Source organism: Sphaerodactylus townsendi, linkage group LG03 (assembly GCF_021028975.2).
Source record: "Sphaerodactylus townsendi isolate TG3544 linkage group LG03, MPM_Stown_v2.3, whole genome shotgun sequence".
Classification (NCBI taxonomy): domain Eukaryota; kingdom Metazoa; phylum Chordata; class Lepidosauria; order Squamata; family Sphaerodactylidae; genus Sphaerodactylus; species Sphaerodactylus townsendi.
In genome coordinates, this window is record NC_059427.1 from 114,828 (window position 1) to 132,665 (window position 17,838).

Genomic DNA, 17,838 nt, shown 5'->3' on the forward strand with positions numbered 1-17,838 from the left:
CCCGAAGGGAGCCCAGCCAGTGGGGGGGTGGGTGCAGCCAGGGCAGGGGAGTCTGCCATCCTTGGCCTCAGAGAGCTGCTTTTATAAGCACTGAGGCTGGGGGAAGGGCTTGGGAAGGTGGGGCCATGCCCCCAGGGGTGGCTGGGGTCATGGCCCCACCCCTGAACCCACCCCATTATAAAATCTATACCTATGTCACTGGTATCATCAGGAGAGGCTCCCAAAAAATCCCTGAAATTTTGGTGCTGCTAGCCAAAAAACTGCACCCCTGCAGGCCAAAAACTGAAAAAACACTAAAAAACACAAACCCCCCCCCCACAAACGAACCTGATTTTTTTGTACCCCTCACATGACCAAATGAGGGTGCCCGGGGACATTTGACTCCCTATGTTCCCATGGCAGATACACCCCTGCCTATTTGTTAAATTATATATCACAGATCCTTGACAGCCCAGGAAATGCCTAACCAACACTCCCCCCCGCCCCATTTCTGCCCTTTCCCTCTGTTAAAGAACGAGTACTGCTCTGGTACTTTGGGCCTGAGAAACCTAAGTTTTAATCTCCCCTTCGCCAGGATGAACTTCACTGGGGCCCTTCACTCTGCCTGCTGTACGAAAAGAGCCCTAAAGTCATAACTGACCTGTGGAAACCCTATAGGGATTTCAAGGACGGAGTTTTCCAGAGGTGCTTTGTCATTGCCTGACTCCACGGAGTGACCCCCTAGTCTCCCTTGGTGGTCTCCCACCCAAGTACCAACCTGGGCTGACCCTGCTTAGATCAGGCTGGCCTGGAACATTCAAGTGAGGTCAACCCTATCCTATAGGATTGTTGTGGGAGGAAACAGGGTGAGGGATGATAACTCTGTAATCTGCGTGGAGCTCCTCAGAGGAGGGGGTGTGATAAAATCTAACCTGAGAGGCTCAGCTGAAATTTGCACAGACAACTCTCTATAAAGTGTTTTTAATTAGACAAAATCCCACAGGGAAACAGTCTCTCCAGTTAAAGTCATCAACAAAGAGTAATAAATGCCATTTTTGTAGCCTTTTTAAAGCAGCAATTGTTAGCAGTTCTCGCCAAATCGCGAGCTTTCTAGCAGTCTCAGCGGTTTCAGCATCATTCAGTCAAAGTACGACCTGTGTGTGTGTGTTTGTGTTCAGGGGAGGGAGATCGGTAGAGCTGTATGAAAATCTTGTTTGCTGAAGAAAATGATTTCTCAGATGTCAGAGCTGGAGCCGTCAGGCCTAACCGATGAGCCCTGTCAGGAAACAGAAGGAGAGACGCTATATTAGCTGCCCCTGATCTATGCAGGGGTAAAGGCCCAATTGTACTCCAGGAAAGAACTGATTGATTTGATTTATTTTTATTTATCTCATTTATACCCCACCTTTCTCCCCAATGGAGACTTCAAGCTGCTTACAACATCCTTCCCTCATCCTCAGTTTTATCTTCATAACAACCCTGCAAGGTGACTTAGCTCTGTCAGGACTGAGCCTGTCACTGCCAAAAGGCAGGTAGGGCGGGGGGAGGCGGTGTGCCATCCTCTGATGTGGGGCGAAAGCCCGGCGTCTTTCCTTCGGCGCCCCGGGGTATCCCGGACACAGATCCTATCAAAGGAAGGTGTGAACTGTTCCCAGGTTCGCAATGCTTTGTAGTGAATGCTTTGTAGTGTGTAGAGGGAAGTAGGAGCCGCTTGGCTTGGTGGGAGGGGGCACTGGGATATAGGTAAGGGGTTTGCGCGGGAATCGCCAGATTCCTCTTTAACGATGTTACCTATGCTCTGAATTAAAGGCTTTAGAACAGTGGTTCTCAACCTTGGGGTCAGGACCCCTTTGGGGGTCGAACGACCCTTTCACAGGGGTCACCTAAGACTCTCTGCATCAGTGTTCTCCATCTGTAAAATGGATAAATGTTAGGGTTGGGGGTCACCACAACATGAGGAACTGTACGAAAGGGTCGCAGCATTAGGAAGGTTGAGAACCACTGCTTTAGAACGAATCTACAGTTTCTGTGATCTCCAGATCTGAGGTTTGATAGGCTCAGGGTATGTGACTGACCCAAGGTAACTGAGAGAACTTTCGTGGAAGAGTGGGGATCTGAATCTGGGTCTCCTAGACCCTAGTCTGACACTCTGTCCACCACACTGGCCCCTACCCTGGCAGAGATCTCCCCGGCACCCCATAACCTGCTCAGAGCTTCACAGAATCACAGAGTTGGAAGAGACCACAAGAGCCATCGAGTCCAACCCCCGCCCCCCGCCATGAAGGAGTACTCAAGGCACCCTTGACAAATGTCCATCCAACCTCTGTTTAAAAACCTCCAAAGAAGGAGACTCCACCACACTCCTAGGCATTGCATTCTCCTGTCAAACAGTCCTGACCAGAGGTGAAGCTACAAGGGGGACAGGGGGTGCGCATTGCACCGGGCGTGCACCTGGGGGGCACAGAAATTCAGGTTTGTGTTTTTTGTATTTTCAGTGTTTTTCAGTTTTTGGTCTGCAGGGGGCACGGTTTTTAGGCTAGCCAGCAGCAACAAAATTTCAGGGTATCTTTAGGAGACTCTCCTGATGATACCACCCAGGTTTGGTGAGGTTTGGTTCAGGGGATCCAAAGTTATGGACTGGGTCCAAAGTTATGCCCCCATCCCCCATTGTTTCCAATGGGAGCTAATAGGAGATGGGGGCAACACCTCTGAGGGTCCATAACTTTCGACCCCCTGAACCAAACTTCACCAAACCTGAGTGGTATCATCAGGAGAGTCTTCTAAAGATACCTGAATTTTTGGTGCTGCTAGCCTATAAACTGGACCCCCTGCAGGCCATAAACTGAAAAAAAACACTAAAAAATACAAAAACACAAACATTGGGGGGCGGGGCGGGGCACAAAACTCAGATTTTGCACCGGGCTCCATTTTCCCTAGCCACGCCTCTGGTCCTGACAGTCAGGAATGTCTTCCCAATGTTTAGGTGGAATGTCTTTTCCTGTACCAGCCCAGAAAACCCACAACAACCAGTTGAATCTGGCCATGAAAGCCTTCAACAAAACACAACATCTCCTCAAATATCTAAACAATCCTCACTTTCCCCTTCCTCCACCCATCCCTACACAGCCCCAAACACATCAACACGAAGCCGCGGAGTTTAGCATAGCCACAGCTCTAGAGTAGAAGCTGTCTCTAAGCCTCTTTGTCCTAGTTTTGATAGACCTGTGTCGTCTGCCGGAGGGTAACCGTTCAAAAAGAGAGTGTGCTGGATGAGACGGGTCTCTCAGAATATGTTGGGCTTTCTTTAGGCTTCGGGAATTATAGAGTTCTTCCAAGGAGGGGAGAGGGCAGCCGATAATCCTCTGTGCAGTAGTGATCACCCTTTGGAGCGCCTTCCTATCTGCCACTGTGCAACTGGAGAACCATCCACAGATGCAGGAGGTTAAGACACTCTCTATAGCACAGCAGTAAAAGGACACCAGGAGTTTTCCATCCAGTTGTTTTTTCCTTAACAGTCTCAGATAGTACAATCTTTGCTGGGCCTTCTTAAGGATGACAGAGATACCATATCTGAAGTATTTGGAACACTCACAAGTCGGTGCAAAATCTAACTGGCTTCGCACAACCAGCTTAAACAGTGGGCTGTTCCTACATTCCAGGCAGGATTAAAACCAAGTAACATTATTGGAGGAGGTGCACAGAGAGCCTTACCTGCCGCAGGTGCGTTGAGAGATGCTACAGAGAAAGAGAGGGAGAGACACAGTCAAAGTCTTTGAAGGGGTTTTGATTTCTATGGGTTTCCTGTGCTATGAAGTGCCCCATCCCACAAGAACCCCCCACCCCACCCCAGAAGACCCCTGCTGGGTCAGACCAGCGAGGGTCCGTCCAGTCCAGCATCCCATCTCATACGGTGGCCGACCAGATCCTCTGGAGGGGCAACGACAAGGAGGGCAGAGAGCCTGAGGCCTTCCCCAGATGTTGCCTACTGGCACCTTTTAAAAAAAGGTCAGAACTTTACAACATATTCCCTTAAGTATTGTCGAAGGCTTTCATGGCCGGATTCAACTGGTTGTAGTGGGTTTTCCGGGCTGTGTGGCTGTGGTCTGGTGGATCTTGTTCCTAATGTTTCGCCTGCATCTGTGGCCGGCATCTTCAGAGGTGTGTCACAGAGGGAAGTCTACACTGACTTCTCTCTATGATACACCTCTGAAGATGCCAGCCACAGATGCAGATGAAATGTTAGGAACAAGATCCACCAGACCACGGCCACACAGCCCGGAAAACCCACCACAACCAGTATTCCCTTAAGGTTCATTCTTTGGTGCCTGTTATGCACACTTTCTGTTTTTGTTGGTCTGGGGTGGGGGTGGGGGCTTACATTAATAGCGAGAGGCTAGCTTGGTATGCAGAACCAGAACTGCCGGGGGAAGAAAGAGACCCCCCCCCCCCAGGTCTCTGGTTTTTACTGGGGGCATCAAATTCAGAGGTGGGGAGCAGAAGCTGGAAGAGCCCTAGGAAGAGGGAGAGGGATCACCCTCTCTCCAGTGCTGTTCAGCCCCCTCCCCATTTCACTCCTCTCTCACCAGCCCCACACTCCTAGGTGCTTACCTCTCCTATTCCTCAGGTAGAGGGCGACTGACACGGCCCCAAAGACCACCCCTAGCAAGGCCACCAAGGCTCCGGCCCAAATTTTGTTCTTGGAAGAGTTTGACATCTTGGGCTCTGTGGAAAAAGGAAGAAGCCTCACGTGAGAAGATGGATCGGGGCCAGGCTGGCCTCTCAGCCATTAGATTTCTCAAGGGGGATCCGGTCTGGGAGCTACACAAGGGTGTGGCCCACACTCAACACAGGCCTGACAGACCACAGCGTGTAGGCCGGGCTGTGAAGGCACCACGGCTGGCCTCCCATTCAAATCCTGCACCACCAGCTGAACAGAGCAGGGGGTGGGGTGGGGGTGGGGACACATCATTCCTGGGGCATTTGCTGTGTTTTCACTATTAAAGTGAAGCACCAAACTGGGAGAACAAGAAGATGTCTAGATGTAGCTCTAACAAATAGTAAGTAATTTAGGGGAAATGGCCCAGATTGAGACATCTTGTTCAAAATGGAGACAAGCCAATTCTGAGGAGAGAGCAGGAGGTCCTTTGGATACAGAGAGGGTCTCCACCCCACCCCCGGCTTCTGACTCCAGGGGACTTTATTCTACCATTATGTCTGCAGGAACCAGAAGCCATCTTCAGAATGGTGTGAGAATACACAAAACTGGGTCAGGAACCCCTGGTGAACGGCCACGGGAAGGGACCTCTCAGAAATCGACCACTGCCTTTCTCTCTCCCCCCCCCCCCCTTTGCAAGATCAGTGCACCACCCCATCCAGCCACAATCCTCCCTGGGAAGTTATCAGCCGGGTCAGCTAAGTCTCTGAGTTCCTCACAGTGGAGGTAAGAGCCTGGAACTCCCCTCCAGTAATGTGGGATTGTGTTTCCTGGAGAGAGGGGGAAAGGGGGAAGCCCCCGAGTCTCTCACCCCACAGGACGGTGATGGGCTCCGGCAGGCTGCTGTGCTCCACCTGGCAGGCGTAGACGTCTCCCTCCTCAGGCACCGTCTCCAGCATTGCCTGGTTGTGGAAGGTCCAGTCTCCGTTCTGGAGCTCATCTGCGTATCCCACCCCTTCTGTCTGCTCCTGCCCGTTCTTTAGCCACCTGATGGTCACTTCTGAGGGATAATAACCGGCCGCGGTGCAGATGAGGAGGTTGTGGTGGGCCCGGGGGTCTCCCTTGGTGTGGGAAATTTTCACTGTGGGCTGAGCTGGGGAGTGAGAAGAGGGAAAACTTTAGAGACGCGGGAGATCCAAAACAGCACAAATTGAGAAAAGGAAGCCGTGACAGTCTACTGATCAAGGGTTAATTTTAACGTGCAATTCTGTCATTTAAGGAGTTAACTCAGAGGTCCACCTGATTGGCTGGCTGGCACTGCAGCTGTTTAAAAGGCCGGAAGGTGGGTGTTGGAGAGAGGAGAAGCAAGAAAAGAGGAGAGAGCTCTGGTTCTCAAGAAGCTGGACAGCTGGGTTTTGATGAAGGACTAGGAAGGCCAGGCTGAATGTGAAACCCGAGCCAAGGTTCCAGGGAAACGTCATCTCAAGGGCAATACTTAAATCACCCGGAGGGCTTGTTTGTAGGTCTCTGTGGAGAAAGCACCTAGATATGGGACAGTGAAGTCTCTGAGGGTGTGGATTGTTCCTTTCTTGACTATGGGAAGCTGACAAGAAAAGGGCCTCCCCCTTCATTTCTTCATAGCATTTGGTACTCAAGGTAGACTGACACTGCACATGGAGGTTCCAATTCACTACCATAGGTAACAGCTGCCACCAGGCCTCCTCTTCAGTTTAATAAATACAGTCACTGGATTGTCTAACTGGGCAGACCCAGGTTCTCATTCACAAATGTTCTTGCAAAGGGCCCATTCTCTTCACCTGGGACTATCTCTGGCGAGGGGGGTGCTGCCAAAGTTTTTTGCAAATCCCAAAACACAGGATGTTTATTAGATCATAAAATGTTTTTTTTATCAAAGTTGGGGGCACTTGGGATGATAGAAGAGAGCCTCCCTGAGTGAGCCAAAAAAGTCGGGGGGGGGGGGGGGGTTTCCAATGCTTGTATCCCCCAGAGACTGAGATAAGCCCAGAAGAGAAACCGTGGGATAAAAAAAGAGAAAGATTGTAGGATGCTCCTGTTTGGAAAAGTAATCCTTCACTGCAATATACTGACCACAGATATGTACTCTCCAAATTTTACACATCCCCCCCCCCCCCCACCCCCCCCCCCCCCCCCCCCCCCCCCCCCCCACCCCCCCACCCCCCCCCCCCCCCCCCCCTCCACCACCTCCTCCACCCCCCCCACCCCCCCCTCCACCCCCCCCCCCCTCCATCCCCCCCCCCCTCCCACCCCCCCACCCAACCGGCAACCCACCCACCCCCCCCCCCCACCCCCAAAACCCCCCCCCCACCCCCCCCCCCAAACACACCCCCCCCTCCCCCCCCCCCCCCCCCCCAAAGTTTACCCCCCCCACCCCCCCCCCCCCTTTACCCCACCCTTCCTCCCCCCCCCCCCCCCACCCCCCCCCCCCCCCACCCCCCCCCCCCCCCACCCCCCCCCCCCCCCACCCCCCCCCCCCCCCACCCCCCCCCCCCCCCACCCCCCCCCCCCCCCACCCCCCCCCCCCCCCACCCCCCCCCCCCCCCACCCCCCCCCCCCCCCACCCCCCCCCCCCCCCACCCCCCCCCCCCCCCACCCCCCCCCCCCCCCACCCCCCCCCCCCCCCACCCCCCCCCCCCCCCACCCCCCCCCCCCCCCACCCCCCCCCCCCCCCACCCCCCCCCCCCCCCACCCCCCCCCCCCCCCACCCCCCCCCCCCCCCACCCCCCCCCCCCCCCACCCCCCCCCCCCCCCACCCCCCCCCCCCCCCACCCCCCCCCCCCCCCACCCCCCCCCCCCCCCACCCCCCCCCCCCCCCACCCCCCCCCCCCCCCACCCCCCCCCCCCCCCACCCCCCCCCCCCCCCACCCCCCCCCCCCCCCACCCCCCCCCCCCCCCACCCCCCCCCCCCCCCACCCCCCCCCCCCCCCACCCCCCCCCCCCCCCACCCCCCCCCCCCCCCACCCCCCCCCCCCCCCACCCCCCCCCCCCCCCACCCCCCCCCCCCCCCACCCCCCCCCCCCCCCACCCCCCCCCCCCCCCACCCCCCCCCCCCCCCACCCCCCCCCCCCCCCACCCCCCCCCCCCCCCACCCCCCCCCCCCCCCACCCCCCCCCCCCCCCACCCCCCCCCCCCCCCACCCCCCCCCCCCCCCACCCCCCCCCCCCCCCACCCCCCCCCCCCCCCACCCCCCCCCCCCCCCACCCCCCCCCCCCCCCACCCCCCCCCCCCCCCACCCCCCCCCCCCCCCACCCCCCCCCCCCCCCACCCCCCCCCCCCCCCACCCCCCCCCCCCCCCACCCCCCCCCCCCCCCACCCCCCCCCCCCCCCACCCCCCCCCCCCCCCACCCCCCCCCCCCCCCACCCCCCCCCCCCCCCACCCCCCCCCCCCCCCACCCCCCCCCCCCCCCACCCCCCCCCCCCCCCACCCCCCCCCCCCCCCACCCCCCCCCCCCCCCACCCCCCCCCCCCCCCACCCCCCCCCCCCCCCACCCCCCCCCCCCCCCACCCCCCCCCCCCCCCACCCCCCCCCCCCCCCACCCCCCCCCCCCCCCACCCCCCCCCCCCCCCACCCCCCCCCCCCCCCACCCCCCCCCCCCCCCACCCCCCCCCCCCCCCACCCCCCCCCCCCCCCACCCCCCCCCCCCCCCACCCCCCCCCCCCCCCACCCCCCCCCCCCCCCACCCCCCCCCCCCCCCACCCCCCCCCCCCCCCACCCCCCCCCCCCCCCACCCCCCCCCCCCCCCACCCCCCCCCCCCCCCACCCCCCCCCCCCCCCACCCCCCCCCCCCCCCACCCCCCCCCCCCCCCACCCCCCCCCCCCCCCACCCCCCCCCCCCCCCACCCCCCCCCCCCCCCACCCCCCCCCCCCCCCACCCCCCCCCCCCCCCACCCCCCCCCCCCCCCACCCCCCCCCCCCCCCACCCCCCCCCCCCCCCACCCCCCCCCCCCCCCACCCCCCCCCCCCCCCACCCCCCCCCCCCCCCACCCCCCCCCCCCCCCACCCCCCCCCCCCCCCACCCCCCCCCCCCCCCACCCCCCCCCCCCCCCACCCCCCCCCCCCCCCACCCCCCCCCCCCCCCACCCCCCCCCCCCCCCACCCCCCCCCCCCCCCACCCCCCCCCCCCCCCACCCCCCCCCCCCCCCACCCCCCCCCCCCCCCACCCCCCCCCCCCCCCACCCCCCCCCCCCCCCACCCCCCCCCCCCCCCACCCCCCCCCCCCCCCACCCCCCCCCCCCCCCACCCCCCCCCCCCCCCACCCCCCCCCCCCCCCACCCCCCCCCCCCCCCACCCCCCCCCCCCCCCACCCCCCCCCCCCCCCACCCCCCCCCCCCCCCACCCCCCCCCCCCCCCACCCCCCCCCCCCCCCACCCCCCCCCCCCCCCACCCCCCCCCCCCCCCACCCCCCCCCCCCCCCACCCCCCCCCCCCCCCACCCCCCCCCCCCCCCACCCCCCCCCCCCCCCACCCCCCCCCCCCCCCACCCCCCCCCCCCCCCACCCCCCCCCCCCCCCACCCCCCCCCCCCCCCACCCCCCCCCCCCCCCACCCCCCCCCCCCCCCACCCCCCCCCCCCCCCACCCCCCCCCCCCCCCACCCCCCCCCCCCCCCACCCCCCCCCCCCCCCACCCCCCCCCCCCCCCACCCCCCCCCCCCCCCACCCCCCCCCCCCCCCACCCCCCCCCCCCCCCACCCCCCCCCCCCCCCACCCCCCCCCCCCCCCACCCCCCCCCCCCCCCACCCCCCCCCCCCCCCACCCCCCCCCCCCCCCACCCCCCCCCCCCCCCACCCCCCCCCCCCCCCACCCCCCCCCCCCCCCACCCCCCCCCCCCCCCACCCCCCCCCCCCCCCACCCCCCCCCCCCCCCACCCCCCCCCCCCCCCACCCCCCCCCCCCCCCACCCCCCCCCCCCCCCACCCCCCCCCCCCCCCACCCCCCCCCCCCCCCACCCCCCCCCCCCCCCACCCCCCCCCCCCCCCACCCCCCCCCCCCCCCACCCCCCCCCCCCCCCACCCCCCCCCCCCCCCACCCCCCCCCCCCCCCACCCCCCCCCCCCCCCACCCCCCCCCCCCCCCACCCCCCCCCCCCCCCACCCCCCCCCCCCCCCACCCCCCCCCCCCCCCACCCCCCCCCCCCCCCACCCCCCCCCCCCCCCACCCCCCCCCCCCCCCACCCCCCCCCCCCCCCACCCCCCCCCCCCCCCACCCCCCCCCCCCCCCACCCCCCCCCCCCCCCACCCCCCCCCCCCCCCACCCCCCCCCCCCCCCACCCCCCCCCCCCCCCACCCCCCCCCCCCCCCACCCCCCCCCCCCCCCACCCCCCCCCCCCCCCACCCCCCCCCCCCCCCACCCCCCCCCCCCCCCACCCCCCCCCCCCCCCACCCCCCCCCCCCCCCACCCCCCCCCCCCCCCACCCCCCCCCCCCCCCACCCCCCCCCCCCCCCACCCCCCCCCCCCCCCACCCCCCCCCCCCCCCACCCCCCCCCCCCCCCACCCCCCCCCCCCCCCACCCCCCCCCCCCCCCACCCCCCCCCCCCCCCACCCCCCCCCCCCCCCACCCCCCCCCCCCCCCACCCCCCCCCCCCCCCACCCCCCCCCCCCCCCACCCCCCCCCCCCCCCACCCCCCCCCCCCCCCACCCCCCCCCCCCCCCACCCCCCCCCCCCCCCACCCCCCCCCCCCCCCACCCCCCCCCCCCCCCACCCCCCCCCCCCCCCACCCCCCCCCCCCCCCACCCCCCCCCCCCCCCACCCCCCCCCCCCCCCACCCCCCCCCCCCCCCACCCCCCCCCCCCCCCACCCCCCCCCCCCCCCACCCCCCCCCCCCCCCACCCCCCCCCCCCCCCACCCCCCCCCCCCCCCACCCCCCCCCCCCCCCACCCCCCCCCCCCCCCACCCCCCCCCCCCCCCACCCCCCCCCCCCCCCACCCCCCCCCCCCCCCACCCCCCCCCCCCCCCACCCCCCCCCCCCCCCACCCCCCCCCCCCCCCACCCCCCCCCCCCCCCACCCCCCCCCCCCCCCACCCCCCCCCCCCCCCACCCCCCCCCCCCCCCACCCCCCCCCCCCCCCACCCCCCCCCCCCCCCACCCCCCCCCCCCCCCACCCCCCCCCCCCCCCACCCCCCCCCCCCCCCACCCCCCCCCCCCCCCACCCCCCCCCCCCCCCACCCCCCCCCCCCCCCACCCCCCCCCCCCCCCACCCCCCCCCCCCCCCACCCCCCCCCCCCCCCACCCCCCCCCCCCCCCACCCCCCCCCCCCCCCACCCCCCCCCCCCCCCACCCCCCCCCCCCCCCACCCCCCCCCCCCCCCACCCCCCCCCCCCCCCACCCCCCCCCCCCCCCACCCCCCCCCCCCCCCACCCCCCCCCCCCCCCACCCCCCCCCCCCCCCACCCCCCCCCCCCCCCACCCCCCCCCCCCCCCACCCCCCCCCCCCCCCACCCCCCCCCCCCCCCACCCCCCCCCCCCCCCACCCCCCCCCCCCCCCACCCCCCCCCCCCCCCACCCCCCCCCCCCCCCACCCCCCCCCCCCCCCACCCCCCCCCCCCCCCACCCCCCCCCCCCCCCACCCCCCCCCCCCCCCACCCCCCCCCCCCCCCACCCCCCCCCCCCCCCACCCCCCCCCCCCCCCACCCCCCCCCCCCCCCACCCCCCCCCCCCCCCACCCCCCCCCCCCCCCACCCCCCCCCCCCCCCACCCCCCCCCCCCCCCACCCCCCCCCCCCCCCACCCCCCCCCCCCCCCACCCCCCCCCCCCCCCACCCCCCCCCCCCCCCACCCCCCCCCCCCCCCACCCCCCCCCCCCCCCACCCCCCCCCCCCCCCACCCCCCCCCCCCCCCACCCCCCCCCCCCCCCACCCCCCCCCCCCCCCACCCCCCCCCCCCCCCACCCCCCCCCCCCCCCACCCCCCCCCCCCCCCACCCCCCCCCCCCCCCACCCCCCCCCCCCCCCACCCCCCCCCCCCCCCACCCCCCCCCCCCCCCACCCCCCCCCCCCCCCACCCCCCCCCCCCCCCACCCCCCCCCCCCCCCACCCCCCCCCCCCCCCACCCCCCCCCCCCCCCACCCCCCCCCCCCCCCACCCCCCCCCCCCCCCACCCCCCCCCCCCCCCACCCCCCCCCCCCCCCACCCCCCCCCCCCCCCACCCCCCCCCCCCCCCACCCCCCCCCCCCCCCACCCCCCCCCCCCCCCACCCCCCCCCCCCCCCACCCCCCCCCCCCCCCACCCCCCCCCCCCCCCACCCCCCCCCCCCCCCACCCCCCCCCCCCCCCACCCCCCCCCCCCCCCACCCCCCCCCCCCCCCACCCCCCCCCCCCCCCACCCCCCCCCCCCCCCACCCCCCCCCCCCCCCACCCCCCCCCCCCCCCACCCCCCCCCCCCCCCACCCCCCCCCCCCCCCACCCCCCCCCCCCCCCACCCCCCCCCCCCCCCACCCCCCCCCCCCCCCACCCCCCCCCCCCCCCACCCCCCCCCCCCCCCACCCCCCCCCCCCCCCACCCCCCCCCCCCCCCACCCCCCCCCCCCCCCACCCCCCCCCCCCCCCACCCCCCCCCCCCCCCACCCCCCCCCCCCCCCACCCCCCCCCCCCCCCACCCCCCCCCCCCCCCACCCCCCCCCCCCCCCACCCCCCCCCCCCCCCACCCCCCCCCCCCCCCACCCCCCCCCCCCCCCACCCCCCCCCCCCCCCACCCCCCCCCCCCCCCACCCCCCCCCCCCCCCACCCCCCCCCCCCCCCACCCCCCCCCCCCCCCACCCCCCCCCCCCCCCACCCCCCCCCCCCCCCACCCCCCCCCCCCCCCACCCCCCCCCCCCCCCACCCCCCCCCCCCCCCACCCCCCCCCCCCCCCACCCCCCCCCCCCCCCACCCCCCCCCCCCCCCACCCCCCCCCCCCCCCACCCCCCCCCCCCCCCACCCCCCCCCCCCCCCACCCCCCCCCCCCCCCACCCCCCCCCCCCCCCACCCCCCCCCCCCCCCACCCCCCCCCCCCCCCACCCCCCCCCCCCCCCACCCCCCCCCCCCCCCACCCCCCCCCCCCCCCACCCCCCCCCCCCCCCACCCCCCCCCCCCCCCACCCCCCCCCCCCCCCACCCCCCCCCCCCCCCACCCCCCCCCCCCCCCACCCCCCCCCCCCCCCACCCCCCCCCCCCCCCACCCCCCCCCCCCCCCACCCCCCCCCCCCCCCACCCCCCCCCCCCCCCACCCCCCCCCCCCCCCACCCCCCCCCCCCCCCACCCCCCCCCCCCCCCACCCCCCCCCCCCCCCACCCCCCCCCCCCCCCACCCCCCCCCCCCCCCACCCCCCCCCCCCCCCACCCCCCCCCCCCCCCACCCCCCCCCCCCCCCACCCCCCCCCCCCCCCACCCCCCCCCCCCCCCACCCCCCCCCCCCCCCACCCCCCCCCCCCCCCACCCCCCCCCCCCCCCACCCCCCCCCCCCCCCACCCCCCCCCCCCCCCACCCCCCCCCCCCCCCACCCCCCCCCCCCCCCACCCCCCCCCCCCCCCACCCCCCCCCCCCCCCACCCCCCCCCCCCCCCACCCCCCCCCCCCCCCACCCCCCCCCCCCCCCACCCCCCCCCCCCCCCACCCCCCCCCCCCCCCACCCCCCCCCCCCCCCACCCCCCCCCCCCCCCACCCCCCCCCCCCCCCACCCCCCCCCCCCCCCACCCCCCCCCCCCCCCACCCCCCCCCCCCCCCACCCCCCCCCCCCCCCACCCCCCCCCCCCCCCACCCCCCCCCCCCCCCACCCCCCCCCCCCCCCACCCCCCCCCCCCCCCACCCCCCCCCCCCCCCACCCCCCCCCCCCCCCACCCCCCCCCCCCCCCACCCCCCCCCCCCCCCACCCCCCCCCCCCCCCACCCCCCCCCCCCCCCACCCCCCCCCCCCCCCACCCCCCCCCCCCCCCACCCCCCCCCCCCCCCACCCCCCCCCCCCCCCACCCCCCCCCCCCCCCACCCCCCCCCCCCCCCACCCCCCCCCCCCCCCACCCCCCCCCCCCCCCACCCCCCCCCCCCCCCACCCCCCCCCCCCCCCACCCCCCCCCCCCCCCACCCCCCCCCCCCCCCACCCCCCCCCCCCCCCACCCCCCCCCCCCCCCACCCCCCCCCCCCCCCACCCCCCCCCCCCCCCACCCCCCCCCCCCCCCACCCCCCCCCCCCCCCACCCCCCCCCCCCCCCACCCCCCCCCCCCCCCACCCCCCCCCCCCCCCACCCCCCCCCCCCCCCACCCCCCCCCCCCCCCACCCCCCCCCCCCCCCACCCCCCCCCCCCCCCACCCCCCCCCCCCCCCACCCCCCCCCCCCCCCACCCCCCCCCCCCCCCACCCCCCCCCCCCCCCACCCCCCCCCCCCCCCACCCCCCCCCCCCCCCACCCCCCCCCCCCCCCACCCCCCCCCCCCCCCACCCCCCCCCCCCCCCACCCCCCCCCCCCCCCACCCCCCCCCCCCCCCACCCCCCCCCCCCCCCACCCCCCCCCCCCCCCACCCCCCCCCCCCCCCACCCCCCCCCCCCCCCACCCCCCCCCCCCCCCACCCCCCCCCCCCCCCACCCCCCCCCCCCCCCACCCCCCCCCCCCCCCACCCCCCCCCCCCCCCACCCCCCCCCCCCCCCACCCCCCCCCCCCCCCACCCCCCCCCCCCCCCACCCCCCCCCCCCCCCACCCCCCCCCCCCCCCACCCCCCCCCCCCCCCACCCCCCCCCCCCCCCACCCCCCCCCCCCCCCACCCCCCCCCCCCCCCACCCCCCCCCCCCCCCACCCCCCCCCCCCCCCACCCCCCCCCCCCCCCACCCCCCCCCCCCCCCACCCCCCCCCCCCCCCACCCCCCCCCCCCCCCACCCCCCCCCCCCCCCACCCCCCCCCCCCCCCACCCCCCCCCCCCCCCACCCCCCCCCCCCCCCACCCCCCCCCCCCCCCACCCCCCCCCCCCCCCACCCCCCCCCCCCCCCACCCCCCCCCCCCCCCACCCCCCCCCCCCCCCACCCCCCCCCCCCCCCACCCCCCCCCCCCCCCACCCCCCCCCCCCCCCACCCCCCCCCCCCCCCACCCCCCCCCCCCCCCACCCCCCCCCCCCCCCACCCCCCCCCCCCCCCACCCCCCCCCCCCCCCACCCCCCCCCCCCCCCACCCCCCCCCCCCCCCACCCCCCCCCCCCCCCACCCCCCCCCCCCCCCACCCCCCCCCCCCCCCACCCCCCCCCCCCCCCACCCCCCCCCCCCCCCACCCCCCCCCCCCCCCACCCCCCCCCCCCCCCACCCCCCCCCCCCCCCACCCCCCCCCCCCCCCACCCCCCCCCCCCCCCACCCCCCCCCCCCCCCACCCCCCCCCCCCCCCACCCCCCCCCCCCCCCACCCCCCCCCCCCCCCACCCCCCCCCCCCCCCACCCCCCCCCCCCCCCACCCCCCCCCCCCCCCACCCCCCCCCCCCCCCACCCCCCCCCCCCCCCACCCCCCCCCCCCCCCACCCCCCCCCCCCCCCACCCCCCCCCCCCCCCACCCCCCCCCCCCCCCACCCCCCCCCCCCCCCACCCCCCCCCCCCCCCACCCCCCCCCCCCCCCACCCCCCCCCCCCCCCACCCCCCCCCCCCCCCACCCCCCCCCCCCCCCACCCCCCCCCCCCCCCACCCCCCCCCCCCCCCACCCCCCCCCCCCCCCACCCCCCCCCCCCCCCACCCCCCCCCCCCCCCACCCCCCCCCCCCCCCACCCCCCCCCCCCCCCACCCCCCCCCCCCCCCACCCCCCCCCCCCCCCACCCCCCCCCCCCCCCACCCCCCCCCCCCCCCACCCCCCCCCCCCCCCACCCCCCCCCCCCCCCACCCCCCCCCCCCCCCACCCCCCCCCCCCCCCACCCCCCCCCCCCCCCACCCCCCCCCCCCCCCACCCCCCCCCCCCCCCACCCCCCCCCCCCCCCACCCCCCCCCCCCCCCACCCCCCCCCCCCCCCACCCCCCCCCCCCCCCACCCCCCCCCCCCCCCACCCCCCCCCCCCCCCACCCCCCCCCCCCCCCACCCCCCCCCCCCCCCACCCCCCCCCCCCCCCACCCCCCCCCCCCCCCACCCCCCCCCCCCCCCACCCCCCCCCCCCCCCACCCCCCCCCCCCCCCACCCCCCCCCCCCCCCACCCCCCCCCCCCCCCACCCCCCCCCCCCCCCACCCCCCCCCCCCCCCACCCCCCCCCCCCCCCACCCCCCCCCCCCCCCACCCCCCCCCCCCCCCACCCCCCCCCCCCCCCACCCCCCCCCCCCCCCACCCCCCCCCCCCCCCACCCCCCCCCCCCCCCACCCCCCCCCCCCCCCACCCCCCCCCCCCCCCACCCCCCCCCCCCCCCACCCCCCCCCCCCCCCACCCCCCCCCCCCCCCACCCCCCCCCCCCCCCACCCCCCCCCCCCCCCACCCCCCCCCCCCCCCACCCCCCCCCCCCCCCACCCCCCCCCCCCCCCACCCCCCCCCCCCCCCACCCCCCCCCCCCCCCACCCCCCCCCCCCCCCACCCCCCCCCCCCCCCACCCCCCCCCCCCCCCACCCCCCCCCCCCCCCACCCCCCCCCCCCCCCACCCCCCCCCCCCCCCACCCCCCCCCCCCCCCACCCCCCCCCCCCCCCACCCCCCCCCCCCCCCACCCCCCCCCCCCCCCACCCCCCCCCCCCCCCACCCCCCCCCCCCCCCACCCCCCCCCCCCCCCACCCCCCCCCCCCCCCACCCCCCCCCCCCCCCACCCCCCCCCCCCCCCACCCCCCCCCCCCCCCACCCCCCCCCCCCCCCACCCCCCCCCCCCCCCACCCCCCCCCCCCCCCACCCCCCCCCCCCCCCACCCCCCCCCCCCCCCACCCCCCCCCCCCCCCACCCCCCCCCCCCCCCACCCCCCCCCCCCCCCACCCCCCCCCCCCCCCACCCCCCCCCCCCCCCACCCCCCCCCCCCCCCACCCCCCCCCCCCCCCACCCCCCCCCCCCCCCACCCCCCCCCCCCCCCACCCCCCCCCCCCCCCACCCCCCCCCCCCCCCACCCCCCCCCCCCCCCACCCCCCCCCCCCCCCACCCCCCCCCCCCCCCACCCCCCCCCCCCCCCACCCCCCCCCCCCCCCACCCCCCCCCCCCCCCACCCCCCCCCCCCCCCACCCCCCCCCCCCCCCACCCCCCCCCCCCCCCACCCCCCCCCCCCCCCACCCCCCCCCCCCCCCACCCCCCCCCCCCCCCACCCCCCCCCCCCCCCACCCCCCCCCCCCCCCACCCCCCCCCCCCCCCACCCCCCCCCCCCCCCACCCCCCCCCCCCCCCACCCCCCCCCCCCCCCACCCCCCCCCCCCCCCACCCCCCCCCCCCCCCACCCCCCCCCCCCCCCACCCCCCCCCCCCCCCACCCCCCCCCCCCCCCACCCCCCCCCCCCCCCACCCCCCCCCCCCCCCACCCCCCCCCCCCCCCACCCCCCCCCCCCCCCACCCCCCCCCCCCCCCACCCCCCCCCCCCCCCACCCCCCCCCCCCCCCACCCCCCCCCCCCCCCACCCCCCCCCCCCCCCACCCCCCCCCCCCCCCACCCCCCCCCCCCCCCACCCCCCCCCCCCCCCACCCCCCCCCCCCCCCACCCCCCCCCCCCCCCACCCCCCCCCCCCCCCACCCCCCCCCCCCCCCACCCCCCCCCCCCCCCACCCCCCCCCCCCCCCACCCCCCCCCCCCCCCACCCCCCCCCCCCCCCACCCCCCCCCCCCCCCACCCCCCCCCCCCCCCACCCCCCCCCCCCCCCACCCCCCCCCCCCCCCACCCCCCCCCCCCCCCACCCCCCCCCCCCCCCACCCCCCCCCCCCCCCACCCCCCCCCCCCCCCACCCCCCCCCCCCCCCACCCCCCCCCCCCCCCACCCCCCCCCCCCCCCACCCCCCCCCCCCCCCACCCCCCCCCCCCCCCACCCCCCCCCCCCCCCACCCCCCCCCCCCCCCACCCCCCCCCCCCCCCACCCCCCCCCCCCCCCACCCCCCCCCCCCCCCACCCCCCCCCCCCCCCACCCCCCCCCCCCCCCACCCCCCCCCCCCCCCACCCCCCCCCCCCCCCACCCCCCCCCCCCCCCACCCCCCCCCCCCCCCACCCCCCCCCCCCCCCACCCCCCCCCCCCCCCACCCCCCCCCCCCCCCACCCCCCCCCCCCCCCACCCCCCCCCCCCCCCACCCCCCCCCCCCCCCACCCCCCCCCCCCCC

General features: G+C 77.2%; 1 protein-coding gene across 1 annotated transcript in view; it reads right to left on the reverse strand.

The window, feature by feature from the left end:
* Window positions 1–927: 927 nt before the first annotated feature.
* Window positions 928–17,838, reverse strand: part of LOC125428821 (H-2 class II histocompatibility antigen, E-S beta chain-like) — an 80,941-nt gene continuing 64,030 nt past the window's right edge. Inside the window, exons 3-6 of the mRNA XM_048489499.1 lie at window positions 5,505–5,786; window positions 4,588–4,701; window positions 3,691–3,714; window positions 928–1,255 (exon numbers count right to left, since the gene is read on the reverse strand). Of these exons, the coding sequence (XP_048345456.1) occupies window positions 1,242–1,255; window positions 3,691–3,714; window positions 4,588–4,701; window positions 5,505–5,786 (434 nt within the window). The 3' untranslated portion in view covers window positions 928–1,241. The remainder of the gene's footprint in view (window positions 1,256–3,690; window positions 3,715–4,587; window positions 4,702–5,504; window positions 5,787–17,838) is intronic.